The 15,434-nt window shown below is 41.2% G+C and overlaps 3 protein-coding genes across 3 annotated transcripts; all 3 read left to right on the plus strand.

Annotated features, from left to right (window-relative positions):
• Nucleotides 1-379: 379 nt before the first annotated feature.
• On the plus strand, nt 380-4,851 carry hsc70 (heat shock cognate 70). The gene is made up of 9 exons (XM_084944536.1): nt 380-506; nt 1,646-1,850; nt 2,020-2,225; nt 2,544-2,696; nt 2,769-3,324; nt 3,431-3,633; nt 3,755-3,953; nt 4,065-4,297; nt 4,486-4,851. The coding sequence occupies exons 2-9, from the start codon at nt 1,646-1,648 to the stop codon at nt 4,666-4,668; spliced, it is 1,938 nt and encodes a 645-aa protein (XP_084800662.1). The 5' UTR covers nt 380-506; the 3' UTR covers nt 4,669-4,851.
• A 529-nt stretch (nt 4,852-5,380) lies between these two features.
• On the plus strand, nt 5,381-7,427 carry LOC146377523 (chymotrypsin-like protease CTRL-1). Its single transcript, XM_084944713.1, has 7 exons — nt 5,381-5,464; nt 5,738-5,841; nt 5,967-6,046; nt 6,127-6,208; nt 6,308-6,488; nt 6,689-6,819; nt 7,015-7,427. Exons 1-7 carry the CDS (start codon nt 5,419-5,421, stop codon nt 7,174-7,176), a joined length of 786 nt encoding a protein of 261 aa, XP_084800839.1. The 5' UTR covers nt 5,381-5,418; the 3' UTR covers nt 7,177-7,427.
• An 890-nt stretch (nt 7,428-8,317) lies between these two features.
• Nucleotides 8,318-9,993, plus strand: LOC146377524 (chemerin-like receptor 1). The gene is made up of 2 exons (XM_084944712.1): nt 8,318-8,453; nt 8,696-9,993. Exons 1-2 carry the CDS (start codon nt 8,444-8,446, stop codon nt 9,745-9,747), a joined length of 1,062 nt encoding a protein of 353 aa, XP_084800838.1. The 5' UTR covers nt 8,318-8,443; the 3' UTR covers nt 9,748-9,993.
• The last annotated feature ends 5,441 nt before the right edge of the window (nt 9,994-15,434 follow it).

The following is a 15,434-nucleotide window of genomic DNA, read 5'->3' on the forward strand; positions in this document are numbered from 1 at the left end:
GGCGATTATCGCAAATGAGGTCAGTGCTATAAAAAATAGTTCTGCTAAAGCGAGTTAATGTGCACCATGCAATATTTACAAGCTGTTTTTAATAAAAACAGTGTCCTCACTCATCACCATTTATGGAGTATGTGAACCTAATTATCAATGTTCAGGAACTACCTTTCTTCATTACAGAGCATGTTCTGTAATGCCTATGTTCTGTAAAACTGGGAGAGAACCACAGAGTTAAAAATAGAAAGAGGCTTTTACATAGAAATCTATTTGGAGATTCGGAGAGAGAAGACGTGGGTCGAGAACTTTCCTCAATGGGATCACCTGACACCCTCTCTTCTTGCACAGTGCTCTTTATACACTGGGGAACTGACACTCGTCCTCTTAGTCTGCCTGCCAGAAGAGGGGAAAGGAGTGCTGGAGAGAAGCTCAGACGGCTGTGTTGGGTGTTGAGCGAAAAAAAAGCATTTTAATTCTGTAAACTGTCAAGCGCTGAAAATTCAACAGCAAAGGTAACAAGAATAAAAAGCATAAATTGCTTTCTAGCCTTGCTTCATAGTCTGTCTTGCTTACTGCTTTCAACGTCTAACTGGCAGAAGTCAAATTCACAAACAAGTGAGGCTTGCATGGTTCTTTTCAAACAATCGCATGACAAAATAAATCTAATTCTCTATGAAGAAAAGTGCTCACGTTTCTCAAATTTCCACAAAGGTCATGGGTGGTTTCTGTGTGGGTGGTTAATTTCCATGTAAAAACAGTCTTGCAACAAGTTTCAGATGTTGGTACAGTGCTGCCACAACAGTTTGTCAGCATTTTCTGCTCTGTGTTACCCAACTGGATAACAAGTGATAATTCAATAACAAGTTCTGTTTGCAACATATCTGGGGCCTTGGAGGAACAATGCTTGACACATTTACAGAAAGAAAACAGGAGATAAGCCAAGAAACGTTATGCTCTGTGATTTAGTGTAATAATCAACTGGGTGTTTGTGATTTTCACAGCTCCACAGGCCCGTCTTGCTCCCTTAGTTTGGCAATTAATTCAAAACACGACTCCAAGAACTGTGATAATAAGAGGACTACTTTGCTAATCCAGTAGTTTTGCCTCTGAATGTCAATGCTGTCCATTTCTTTTTTCACATCATTAGTTTTCAAAGGAACCAGGCCAGGTTTGAGTCTCTGATTAACTGATCCCTGAAAATTTTTGTCACAGTCCATTCATTACTATGCAGACATGAGGATACTCTATATAATAAGTGAAAGCTATTTAGAGCCAGCTGTCGGAAAATAGATACACCGGTCACTACTGCAGGATTAGTGTAGCACATTTAAAAGCTTGAGTAAGACACTCTAGTATTATGTTGCCAAGGCAGAAGAGCATGTTTCAAGTGTCAGCTGGTCATTTAAGTCACTGTGGTACTGTGACAGCACACCACCGCAAACCAGACCTCACGTGGTAGTGGTGTCTGGGCTTATGTAACAGCACCAGGTTCACCTTTCTAGATGCTTACAGTAACATTTTAAATAACATTTCCACACAGAAAAATGTTAGAACTATAAAAATACAAACGGATAATAATCCTTGGCTCAATAATGATGAGTATGTGCAAAAATGTGGGATTGCAGTACTACGTTTCTCTTCTGTGTCACAGATGTCTAAAGGACCAGCAGTGGGTATTGATCTGGGTACCACATATTCCTGTGTGGGAATCTTCCAGCACGGCAAAGTGGAGATCATTGCTAATGACCAAGGAAACAGGACGACACCCAGTTATGTGGCTTTCACAGACACAGAGAGACTTATTGGAGATGCCGCCAAGAACCAGGTGGCTATGAACCCAACCAACACTGTATTTGGTAAGAACTCCAATACCCAACTGACAAATCAGTTGAAGCAGTGATCAAATAAAAGTATTCTTTGTGTCCTCACTTTATAACCACGTAAATATTGTCGATACACTCCAAACTGAACATTACATTAACCAATTTTTAATGAATTAATTTTTTCCATTAAATCTATTTCCAGATGCAAAGCGTCTGATTGGTCGTAAGTTTGACGATCTCGTGGTACAATCTGACATGAAGCACTGGCCCTTCAAAGTCATTAATGAGTCATCCAAACCTAAAGTGGAGGTTGAATATAAGGGTGAGATCAAAACCTTCTACGCAGAGGAGATATCTTCGATGGTCCTCACCAAAATGAAGGAGATTTCTGAAGCATATCTTGGCAAGGTAGATAAAAGTGAATGGATAACAGGATTGTTGAAATTAGGTGGAAAAGTTGGGTTTTATGCAGGAAAAAAAACCCTGCAACTATCAGCAAACTAAACTGGCTAATCTTTCTAAATATGAATACTTCTCGAAAATATAATAGCACTGAAGTTTAATGACTTTGACATGAGGCGGGTTCCCCAGGTTATCTAGTGTCTGTGGTGTCTGTATAGTAAATTATAGTTAGATAAAGTGGTTCCTTACAGTTTTCATGTTTGCAGTTTCAGATCTAAAAAAAAAAAGAAGCAATACTAACTTAGTGTCGTATTCTCTTTACAGCCTGTGACCAATGCAGTTATCACAGTTCCAGCTTACTTCAACGATTCCCAGCGTCAAGCCACCAAAGATGCTGGGGCCATCTCTGGCCTTAATGTACTGCGCATCATCAATGAGCCTACTGCTGCAGCTATTGCTTATGGACTGGACAAGAAGGTAAGCTAATCTTAAAATGTTCAGCTTTTGCTATTTTGGCTTCCTCTTTGTAATTCTCTCCTCTCAATTTAGGTTGGTGGAGAGCGCAATGTGCTTATCTTTGACCTCGGAGGTGGTACTTTTGATGTGTCAATCTTGACTATTGAGGACGGTATCTTTGAGGTGAAGGCCACTGCTGGTGACACACACTTGGGCGGTGAGGACTTTGACAACCGCATGGTGAACCATTTCATAGCTGAGTTTAAACGCAAGTTCAAAAAGGACATCATCAACAACAAGCGAGCCGTGCGTCGCCTCCGCACAGCCTGTGAACGCGCCAAGCGTACCCTTTCCAGCAGCACCCAGGCCAGCATCGAGATCGACTCGCTCTACGAAGGTACAGATTTCTACACTTCCATCACCAGGGCCCGTTTCGAAGAACTCAATGCAGACCTGTTCCGTGGAACCCTCGAGCCTGTGGAGAAGTCCCTGAGGGATGCCAAGATGGACAAGGCACAGATCCATGATATTGTCCTGGTGGGCGGCTCCACACGTATCCCTAAGATTCAAAAGCTGCTCCAAGACTTTTTTAATGGTCGTGACCTCAATAAGAGCATTAACCCTGATGAGGCCGTCGCCTATGGTGCAGGTGGGTCTCTGCAGCATTTATCACTATATATTTCAGCTATGGCTCAATAAAACAGAGCTGCTGACTGAAACCATAATCAGTTTAACTTTGTGGAAAATTTCCACAGCTGTGCAGGCCGCCATCTTGGCTGGGGATAAGTCTGAGAATGTACAGGACCTACTCCTTCTGGATGTCACACCCCTTTCCCTGGGAATCGAGACAGCTGGAGGAGTAATGACTGTCCTTATCAAGAGAAACACCACCATCCCCACTAAGCAAACCCAGACCTTTACCACCTATTCAGACAACCAGCCCGGTGTGCTCATTCAGGTACATCAGGGTTAAAGTTGTGTAACTGTTTAACCCTTATGCCCAGCTGCATTCTAGGTACTTGTGTACACTAAAACCTGACTCTGATACATTAAGCTACAATATGAATAATTGTTTTCAGGTGTATGAAGGTGAGAGAGCCATGACTAAGGACAATAACATCCTTGGGAAGTTTGAACTGACTGGTATTCCACCTGCTCCCAGAGGGGTTCCTCAGATCGAGGTGACCTTTGACATTGATGCAAATGGCATTCTCAATGTGTCTGCAGTGGACAAAAGCACTGGAAAGGAGAACAAAATAACTATCACCAATGACAAAGGTATAATTACGAAAAAATACATACTAATTCATATATCCAGCAGCAAATTTATTATGAAAAAATCAAATCCTATACATGAATGCAGGAAAAAAAAATGTAATTCTGTCACAGGCCGGTTGAGCAAAGAAGACATTGAGCGCATGGTGCAGGAAGCAGAGCAGTTCAGGGCTGAGGATGAAGTCCAGAGGGAGAAAGTGACAGCCAAGAATTCCCTTGAATCTCTCGCCTTTAACATGAAGAGCACCGTAGAGGATGAGAAACTCCAAGACAAGATCAGCCCAGAGGACAAGAAGACTATTGTGGACAAGTGCAACGAAGTCATTGCTTGGCTGGACAGAAACCAGGTAAAAAGCCATGCCTTAAAAGCAGACCGAGGTTCCTCTTTATCTAAAATTGTGAAAGCAGTGAGCATTACATTGTATCAAAGTTATGAATCAATATCCTTCTTCCTTTCACTGTCATATGCTTCCTGTCAACTCCTGACCCACAAAGCCTTCTGTCATAGAGTATATTTGCTCTTTTCTTTCCCCAGATGGCAGAGAAGGAGGAGTATGATCACCAGCAGAAGGAACTGGAGAAGGTGTGCAACCCTATCATCTCTAAACTATATCAAGGGGGCATGCCAGGAGGAATGCCAGGAGGAATGCCCGGTGGCTTCCCTGGCGGTGCAGGAGGTGGCTCCTCTTCTGGCCCAACTATCGAGGAAGTTGACTGAACTCAGTATTTGCCAATAGATATTTACCTTACCTAGTACACATCTGATAAATATCTAGTCAAGTTTATAACAAATGTTTTGCAATATCTAAGCACACATCACATTCAATATCCAGATGTATATTTAGATAGTTTAAAAGTCACACCTTTGTATCAATGCTTTTTTATGCAAAAAATCAATAAATATCAACAGTAAAATTCTGATTTGAAAACTGTAACGTGTGTATCTTCTCATTTATGGTGAAACTAAGGTATGTACAGAGACACTCAACTTGCAGCTGTAGAAAAGTGCAGATAAAACTGGTTCCTGTAAACAAACCACATGTGATCTGATCAATATCTTTTTCCTGCCTGTTAACAAGAAATATTTACAGGAAATATTGCCACAATGAAAGAAGGTCGGTGTTAAAAAGAGGTGAGATGTTGACTGCAAATGTGTGAGTTTGAAAGATAAGATGCAAGCAAGAGCATGTACCTTGGAACATCTTGATCAAAGGTCAATGAAAGGTTTTCCTGTCTATTACATGACAACTTGGTGCTTTTGCCTTTTAGCAAAATGAATTTAGAACTCAGCAAAAACTGAGTTTATCACCAGATGCCATTTTCCCATACTATGGGCAGATGAAGGGGGGGATTGTGGGTGGGGCATGAAGACCTATACATGCAGTTCAGGGTCAAGCGTATTGGATGTGCATATAAAAGCAAGTGTGCCCCACATCTGAAACTCAGGAATCACGACCGAAACACAAACATGTTCTTGATCATCAGTTGCTTTGCTCTTGTGGCCTCTGCATTGGGTGAGTGATTTGTGATTTCATGACAAAGAAATTTGCTACCACACTCTGAGATCTGTGGTGGCAGTTGTGGATTTTACTCTTGCTGTTTGACTAGCTGTACAAAAGGAAAGTAAACACTTTACACACTGGTCAGCTGTGTGCGTAAATGGGAAACACAGTGAAGCGTTTTGTGCACCACCAAAAAAGACAAGTACAAAAATACATACAGAATGAACTCTGACACTTTTTGTCAAATAACTCTGAGCTTTTTTTTTTTATGTCACTGGGTCTCAGGGTGTGGAGTGCCTGCTATCAAGCCCCAAGTGAGTGGATACAACAAGATTGTGAACGGGGAAAATGCTGTGTCTGGCTCCTGGCCTTGGCAGGTTTCGCTTCAGGTAGTTTCAGTTATTTACTACTCACAAACAATGTGGTTTTGCTACAGTCACAATTTACAACAACTTATTTCATTTTAAATTAAAATGTAGAAGTTTATTACAGATATTTTTTTTCTTTATTGCAGGATAGCACTGGATTCCACTTCTGTGGAGCTTCACTGATCAACCAGTACTGGGTTGTCACTGCTGCTCACTGCGGTGTGAAGTAAGTCACTTGAGTGCTGTAACAACACAATAAGTCTTCCAACACTTTGATCATCCTCCTGATTTATTTCTTTTTTTTAGTCCATCACGCCACCGTGTGATCCTGGGAGAACATGATCGCCAGTACAATAGCGAGCCAATTCAGGTCATGTACATTTCTAGGGTGAGCTATAATACAACACAAATGAAAGTTGTCTTCATCAAAGCCCTTGTCTGAATCGTATTATATTTGTGTGTGGTTTATCCTCACCTCTTCATCTAGGCCATCACTCACCCCTACTACAACTCCCAGAACTTTAACAATGACATCACTCTTCTGAGGCTGTCCTCCCCAGCACAGTATACTTCCCGTGTGTCACCTGTGTGCCTGATGTCCTCCACCAGCAGCATCCCCTCTGGAACCAAATGTGTCACCACTGGATGGGGCCGGACTGGAGTAACATGTGAGTTTATTTCCAACGGGTAAATTGAGATAATCATTTCACAATACACTGGTGTAAAAAACTTAGTTTACAAAAAGGTAATGCAGATAAATAAATGAATAATATACACTGCTGCATAGTTCCTGGAGAAAAATGTGAAAGACTTGGTTTGCAATTAGACTAATTCTTTTTATTCCTATTCTTTTTTTTGTTTTTCTCAGCAAGCCCTCGCTTCCTCCAGCAGACTGCCCTGCCTCTGATCAGCCCTGATCAGTGCAAGAGCTACTGGGGTTACAACAGAATCACTGATGCCATGATCTGTGCTGGTGCTTCTGGAGTGTCTTCCTGTCAGGTAACAACCACTTCAAAATGATTGTGACAATGATCAGAAATACTCTTAGAAGGTCAAATTTTAGGGGGTAGCTCAGAATTTTCAGAAAATGCAGAAATAAAATGCATCACTGCTGAATAATATCAAGAGCATGATAAAAATATAATATTTTCTTTTATATCAACAAAGTAAAAACATCCCCTTTGTCTACTTTAGGGTGACTCTGGTGGCCCTCTGGTCTGTGAGAGCAGTGGTGTATGGTACCTCACTGGTATTGTGTCCTGGGGAACCTCTAACTGCAATGTCAACACCCCTGCTGTGTATTCTCGTGTGTCCTACCTGCGCAGCTGGGTCGACCAAACAATTGCTAATAACTGAAGCTTAAGAAAAAAAAAAATAAATCAGCAAAACACACATGTGTAGGCTTCCCTTTAATATACTGCTAGCAAAATACATAAGAGCACACCACGTTTCCCATCTTTCCATCAATGATTACAATATTATCGGTAAATGAATAACAATCGCACTAGTATTTTACTAGTTATTACTATTACAACTGACATTTGATGTTAGCAAATCACACAATACTGATGTTTGGTGAATTTGTGACAAACAGAACAATAGATTTCTAAAACAGCTACTGTTGGTTTGTTGTTTTTCATGCCCATCTGATAAGCCAGAGAGTGAGGGTGATTGGGTAGGATAGTGAAAGTGGTTGCTATGTACTGCATAGCAGAACTAAAATGTAGGAAACCACACACTATACAAGACAGACCTTGTACTGTCATGGTCCTGGGTCATTTTGACCCAGCGTTTTGTGTTCCTTGAAGTCCATTTTTGTGCCTTGTGTTTATTCTGATTTTGTATTAGTTTAGGGTTGAACCTGAAGTTTGGTGTATATTCAGCCCTACCTGTGTCTGTCCTCGGTGCTCTGTTCATGTCCCCGTGTTGTGTTGTAAATCAGTCTTTGTGTTCCTGCTTTACTTTGAAGGCTTGTGTTCTGGATTTCCTGTTCTATTCTGAAGGTCTGCGTCTGTTGTCATTGTGTTCAGCTTGTGCCCTCCAGTCATCATGTGTATTCAGATCAGCTGTTCTTCCCTCCTGTGTGCGATTACCCGATTACCTTGTGTGTGTGTGTATATATAGTGGGTGTCGGTCTGTGTTCGTTGTCGGTTCGTTTGCGTTCCATAGTGTTTTGTTCCTGTCTCTGCGTCTCTCTGCTCCGTTATGATTTCAGGTTTGGTCTTTAGTGTTTCCCAGTTTAGGTTTCCATTAGTAATTTCTCATGCTTCGTTGCCTGTTTCTGCCACTGCCACTTTGTAAATAAACATCACTCGCATCATCAGTCACTGCTGCATTTTGGGTCCTCCTTTTCCTCCACACCACACGGCTCACCCCGCCAGCCGTGACAGTACAGTATGACACATGTAAGGCGTCTCCCACTTTTGAAGCATAATTACAAAAGTGTTGCAGCATTAGCATATTCTGGGGTGTTCCTGGTATTTTATCAGCTCATTTCTGCGTGCGTTGCTTCATTTGCTACTGCGTAAACTAAAAGGGAAGAGTAATCAAAGACTTCTAGAAGAGGCAGCAGGAGACTCAGACCAACGTAGAGTAAAGACAGAATCTCTCAGCTAAAAGAAACATGGGGACTGGTAAGATACTTACATGCCTGTTGTCAGTTCTCACTAAAACAGAAATTTAGTTAAAGCTGTGCACATGTTAAGTTACACAAAGAAGTACTTCACATGATCTTGTAATATGGTGCATAGATCATGTGCCAATACTTTAATATACATATATAAAATCTGCAAAGCACTTATTTTGTGTGTGCGTGTATATATTATATTATATTATATTATATTATGTGTTAAAATAATAATACAATATTTCACAGGTCAATCTACACTGGAATCAGCTTCGACATACATACAAAGAGCCGCCATTATCATGTACTGCTTGATAATTATAGTTGGAACTCTGGGCAATGCTCTGGTTATCTACGTGACGGGCTTCAAAATGAAGAAAACTGTCAACTCAACTTGGTTTCTTAACTTGGCCATAGCTGACTTCCTTTTCACAGCCTTCCTGATATTCTCAGTCATTTCTCTCTCTCAGAGTCACCAGTGGCCTTTTGGACAATTCGTGTGCAAGCTCAACAACTTTGTGAGTTTAGTCAACATGTTTGCCAGCATCTTTACTCTGACAGCTATAAGTTTGGATCGTTGTTTGTCCATCTGGGCGGTGGTGTGGGCACAGAACAAACGCACAGTCTGCAAAGCTCGGATCATATGTGTTGGTATCTGGGTGACTGCTGCGATCTGCAGCACTCCTTATGCCACTTTTCGCTCCGTGTTAGGAGATAATGGGACATATTACTGTGTTTATTCTATGACACATGAACAAAAATGGAGTCTCCACATTTTTCGCTTTCTTATGGGCTTTGTGATCCCTTTCCTGGTAATAGTCGTCTCTTATGTGGCCATAGGGATCCGTGCAATGCGCATGCAGAGAACAAGGAGAAGGAGATCTCGCAGAATCATTTTCTCCATCATTTTTGCATTCTTCATCTGCTGGTTACCCTTCCATGTTTTTAACTTTATAGAATTAAAGGCTGTGAATAACCCAGACCTCTGGACCATTGTTAGAATCATGGGTCCTCTGACTGTGAGTCTGGCTTTTCTGAACAGTTGCCTGAACCCCATCCTCTATGTTTTCATGTGTGAAGAATTCATGAAGAAGCTTCGGCAGTCCATATGTTTTGTACTTGAGAGTGCTCTGGCAGAGGACCACGTGTCATTTATCTCCACTCACTCCATGTCATCAACATTTTCAAGGATTTCCCGAAAGTCAGATGCTGCCACAACTTTAGAGAAGATCAACCCAGCTGCTTTTGAATCCTGCACAGAAAGCAAAGTAGTCATCACTGAAAAGACACTGAGCACTTAATAGGATCTCACCAATAGATGATGAAATAAATCAATAATGCAAGATGTTCATCTCATCTCTTTGAAACATGTAATGTTGGTACCCTGGCTCTGATTATTATGGGTGTCCTATAAGTCTGTTGGGGTAAGGCACAATATAATTATGCATGAAACAATAATCAAATCAAATCAGTCAGATTAAGTTCTTGATTAATCAATTAATGTAACATATAACACAATTTTTTAAAAAAGAAAATAAGACTTCTATGCTGTGGTTTTGAAAATCTTGGATTTCTATCATTTGAATGTCCAAATTTTTACTTCATTTTTATATTTGTGTATATATATGTATATATATATATATCTACATTTTATTGCTCCAGCTTCTTTAACCATGTAAATTACTATCAACATCTATAAAACTGTGACAAGTGACTGAACAGTGATTGAGTTTTTTGCATTTTTCTTTTGTCTGGTGAAGAAAAACATGATAAAAGGGTGCATTTGACTGACAAACTTTACTTGTAACTGAAACGATATACAGTTTGTGCGATGTTATAAAAGGGGAGCTGCGACGTCCCGGGGTTAGAATGCTCATTACTATGAACCTGTCATGTTTGGGAGTGTGTATGTGTGTTCTCCTGCACAGTAATAAATAGTTTGATCACAGCTCTTTCAGTGTTGCAGACTTTATTTACAAAATTCCACGACAAAAGACAACAAAGAAAAGCACAAATACTAAAAATGAATGCAGACACATATGCAACTGTGGTATTGGAGCTGTCCTGTTGGGATCTATCTGTAGCTGGTCAGTAAGTTCAGTATTTGTCATCTCTTTGTCACCCACTCGTTTTCTGGATTGGATTTGTACTCAGACATGCACAGATGATCTTGAGAAGTTTGTGTTAACTATTGAGAAAATGAAATTGTGGGCCTTTTACAGAATCTCCAGGAAAAATCTGTAAATAAAAGATTAATCTTATTGTGAAAATAAAATAATATTTCTCATTTAGTACCTCCCACGTTAATTTGACCAATATAATGTGACAGCCTTCTATCCACCAAGACAGGTTTTATGACCTTTAATAATGCTTACACATCCAATTTGTCGGCGTAGGTTGAGATCTAGTGACTGTGGAGGCCATTTGAGTACAGTGAACTCATGTTAAAGTAGTTCAAGAAACTACAGCAATCCTCCAGTTGTCTGTGGTATGTAAACAATGCTCGGTTGGTACTTAGTGTATTTAAGTGTGCAAAAAAATGGGTCCATTCTGTCATAATATTCACACCAAATTCTGATCCTATAACAGAGACTGAGGCTCATCAGACCTGGCAAAGCTTTGTTATCTTTTATTGTTAAATTTTGGTGACCCAGGTGAATTGTCCCTTAAGATTCCCATTCTTAGCTGACAGGAAAGGCACTTGGTGTGGGTTTTTTGGTTTTTTGTTTTGTGGGAGAAACGTTTTTGTCACTCATCCAAGTGACTTCTTCAGTCTCAGCTGACTGCAGGTTTCCCCAAATTTTATAAACAGTACACTTGCATAATGACTGAAACCAGCCCACTGAAGGAACAATGGGCTGGGAGGTCAGTTCCTTAATCTTAATTATGCAGATTCTCATGACCATTGATCAACAACCGCTGACCAAAACCCACTGATCAAAGACCACTGATCAATGGCCATGAGTACCATTCACAGAGAGTTGGGGAATGGCTGCAATCACAGCATTGTAAGATGGCGAAAGATGTACCCTTAGGCCCCCTCCTCGATTCAGAGATGGTCTTTCCCAGTTTCACGTAAATGGCCTCCTTGACTCCGCGCTCAAACCAGCTTTCCTCCCTGTCCAGGATGTGGAACATCCTCATCATTGAAAGAGTGTCCACTGGCCTGTAGGTGTAAATAGACTGCAGAGTCCTGGCCTGACGAGGTAGCTCTTCTGTGTTGTGCCATCCGCTTCGCCAGAGGTTGTTTGGTTTCCCCGATGTATAAATCCTGGCAATCCTCCTGGCACTTAACAGCGTGCACTATGTTACTCTGTTTGTGTCGGGGGACCCGCTCCTTGGGGTGGACCAATTTTTGGCGCAGTGTGTTTTGGGGTTTAAAAGCCACAGAGACCCGGTGTTTAGAAAAAATGCGTCTCAACTGTTCCGATACTCCTGACACATACGGGATCACTACAGGTTTTCGCTTGGGCAGCGGTTGTCCTTCTCTCCTGGATCGGCTGGAGCTTTCTTTAGGTGCCTTTCCAGCTTTGACAAAAGTCCAGCTGGGATAACCACATTTACTCAGGGCCTGATGTGCTGTTCTTCTGCCTCCCTGGCCGCTGTGTCAGTGGGGATGGTGTTCGCTCTGTGTTGTAGCGTCCTGATGACACCCAGTTTGTGCTCCAGTGGATGATGCGAGTCAAACCTTATATACTGATCCGTATGTGTAGGTTTACAGTACATGTCAGCTTTTAGATGTCCCCCATTACTGATGGAAATCTCACAGTCTAAGAAGGCTAACCTGCCACTTTTCATATCCTCCCTGGTGAATTTGATGTGTCGGTCCACCGAGTTAATGTGATCCGTGAAATGTAGTACGTCCTGAGATTTGATTTTCACCCAGGCGTCATCCACATATCTGAACCAATGGCTTGGTGGTGTTCCAGGGTAGGATAGCAAAGCCCTCTTTTCCACTTCTTCCATGTACAAATTGGCCACGATGGGTGAAACTGGGGAGCCCATGGCACACCCATGTTTCATCCTGTAGAACTGACCCTTGTATGTGAAGTAGGTGGAATGAAGACACAGCTCCAAAAGCAAACACACTTGGTCGATGCTGAGAGTGGTCCTGTTGCTGAGGTTGGTGTCATCCTGTAATCTCTTACCTCCAACGCTTCCGTGACTGGGATGCAAGTGAAGAGAGATGTAACGTCGTATGAGACCGTGGTTTCATCTGTCTCCATAATGACATCTCTCACCTTCTCAACAAAATCCAGGGTGTTCTGGATGTGGTGTTCAGAGCTGCCCACCAGCGGGTTGAGGATCGAAGCCCGAAACTTGGAGATGTTATAGGTGACAGAGTTGATCATGCAGACAATCGGTCTTAAAGGTGCACCCTGTTTATGTATTTTCGGTAAACCATACAGACTTGGTGTAGACTCCCCTGGGTATAGCCTGTGGTATGAGGTCCGGTCAATAGCCTTGTCTTGTTCTAACTGCTTCAGACAGTCTATCACCCTCTTCCTGTAGCCACTTCCTGGGTCTCGTTTCAGGGGCTCATAAGTATTTTCATCACTGAGTAGTGACAAAATCTTCTCAGGATAGTCTTTCTGGTTTAGCAATACTGTGCACCTACCCTTGTCTGCCGGAAGGATGATAATGTTGTTGTCATCACTAAGTGATGTGAGTGCCTTCCTCTCCTCCATGGTGATGTTGGATGCTGGGGGCTTTGCATTGCTGAGACAGGCTGAAACTTTCGTCCGTAGTTGCTCTGCTTCCACTTCTGCAATATTGTTGTTATGAATTGCTGTTTCTGTGGCTGTGATCAGCTCCACTAGCTGGATTTGTCTCGGTGTGACAGCAAAATTCAACCCTTTAGCAAGGATGTTTTTCTCTGTTTGGATGAGCTGTCTGTCAGACAAATTCTTCACCCACTTGTCCACATCCTCCGTGTCGCATCCTTGTCTCTTCTGGTCACTGAGGACACTCTCCATATTTTGCGGTGGTTTCTGACGTACAACAAGTAAGTTAAACTTCCTTTGTTGCCTGGTCTTAGACTTCTTGTGCTGTGCTAGACGAGCCTTCTCAGTAAAGTCAAACACCTTTTTAAGAGTATTCTCATCTAAAAGCATTGTAAGTCTCTGTCCGCTCCTCTTGAGATTTTAGCATGTCGATGGTAAAATTTGTTTGCCTCACCCGTTCATTAAGCAACTGATGCTGTGCCTTTTGGAGGATTTTTGTTGCCCGGAAGCCTTTAACTGAAGAGCTCGTTTGCAGACTTTTAGGAGTAATCCTGTTTTGTCGGCATCTGAGGCTGAATCTCAGGTGGTTCCTGTAGTCCGCCATCTTATGTGCTGTTTGCTCATGCTGACGTACAAGCTTTAGGCAGTCCTTGCCAAAGTGGGTTAAAACGTCTTGATGCATTCTCAATCATAGGATCAGTGGGTTTTGGTCAGTGGTTGTTGATCAATGGTCATGAGAATTTGCATAATTAAGATTAAGGAACTGACCTCACAGCCCATTGTTCCTTCAGTGGGCTGGTTTCAGTCATTATGCAAATGTACTGTTTATAAGATTTGGGGAAACCTGCAGTCAGCTGAGACTGAAGAAGTCACTTGGATGAGTGACGAAACGTTTCTCCCCCCCCCAAAAAAACAAAAAACGCTACATCCAGATGAACAGATTCAACTTTTGGAGATTTACTTTCCTGGATGATTGAGAATGCATCAAGACATCTCCATCTTGCCGATTCCGAACCACATAATGAACACTCACGTTATGTTTCTGAAATACTCAGGTCGTCATTTTTATATTTGTATATATATATATCTACATTTTATTGCTCTAGCTTCTTTAACCGTGTAAATTACTATCAACATCTATAAAACTGTGACAAGTGACTGAACAGTGATTGAGTTTTTTGCATTTTTCTTTTGTCTGGTGAAGAAAAACATGATAAAAGGGTGGATTTGTCTGACAAACCTTACTTGCGCCCTGGCAACCGCTGTTTTATCTTACAGGATATCATGGTGCTGTATACTTCTTGCATTTGCAAAATGGAACACATTGCGTAAATCAAAGTACACCACAAACCACAAAAACATCATTTTTAAAACAAAACAACAATGAAAACAGGTCCCAAAAATGACCAACATTAATATTATTTGTAAGCTATTAAGCTATGAAGTGTGGTACACTTCATAGTTTAATATGAAGTGTATGAAGTGTATATTTAATATTAATATGAACCTGAGATTTAAACAGCATCTATCTTATCTTGCTGCACAGATGTGCTGTGCTCGCTTCTTTTTTCTTGTGGTTTTTTTATTATCAGAACAACACCTGCTTCACTATTCACGCTAAGACTAAAAATGGAACTCAGTAGCAATAAAAACATTGTTACGTTTTTTCTTACCACAATGTTGCTGAAAAACATTTTGCAATATCGCTAAACGCAAAACTGCAATCCTACAATGGCGGCTGTATGATTTACATTATTAGATTCAAAAACTGTAAAATTATACAATATTTATCTGTCCCTTTAGCACATTAAACTCAGTCATTGTTAAAATTCCAATAAATCCAATATTGCTCAAGAAAAACAATTCCACAAATGCTACATTCACACCCAGTTTTCCATTCTCCAGTGTGAAAATGTTAGAAGAAGGACAAGCAGTGTATTCAGAGTTGGCTAACAAGCTCAACCCTGACAACCCATCCTTTTCAACACATTGTCCCAAAACTGGTCATCTGTGATCACTCCCTTTGTCAAGCTGTTTAGAAATGAAACAGGTGTATATAAAAACTCGAAATACCAAAGACTGCAATTTTCTTTGTCTAATGTTTCTTTAATTCTATATAAGCAAGTTAATGGGTGGCATTCATGGAGGATCTGAAGTGTCAGTAAAATTTGATTTTGGAAAGCAAACAACCTAGACTCATCAGCCACTTTATTGGGCACGCCTGTTAAACTGCGTGTTAAGGCAAATTTCTTACCAGTCAATCA

Source organism: Perissodus microlepis, chromosome 11 (genome assembly GCF_051167445.1).
Source record: "Perissodus microlepis isolate ML-2025 ecotype Zambia chromosome 11, ASM5116744v1, whole genome shotgun sequence".
Taxonomy (NCBI): Eukaryota; Metazoa; Chordata; class Actinopteri; order Cichliformes; family Cichlidae; genus Perissodus; species Perissodus microlepis.

What these genes read in the sequence shown, in the direction of transcription:
- LOC146377523 (XM_084944713.1), top strand. Translation starts at nt 5,419, where the DNA reads ATGTTCTTGATCATCAGTTGCTTTGCTCTTGTGGCCTCTGCATTGG. An exon ending in CTTGGCAGGTTTCGCTTCAG is followed by an intron (nt 5,842 to 5,966) that starts GTAGTTTCAGTT and finishes TCTTTATTGCAG; the next exon opens with GATAGCACTGGATTCCACTT. An exon ending in GCTGCTCACTGCGGTGTGAA is followed by an intron (nt 6,047 to 6,126) that starts GTAAGTCACTTG and finishes TCTTTTTTTTAG; the next exon opens with TCCATCACGCCACCGTGTGA.
- hsc70 (XM_084944536.1), top strand. Translation starts at nt 1,646, where the DNA reads ATGTCTAAAGGACCAGCAGTGGGTATTGATCTGGGTACCACATATTCC. An exon ending in AGCCCGGTGTGCTCATTCAG is followed by an intron (nt 3,634 to 3,754) that starts GTACATCAGGGT and finishes AATTGTTTTCAG; the next exon opens with GTGTATGAAGGTGAGAGAGC. An exon ending in AACTATCACCAATGACAAAG is followed by an intron (nt 3,954 to 4,064) that starts GTATAATTACGA and finishes ATTCTGTCACAG; the next exon opens with GCCGGTTGAGCAAAGAAGAC.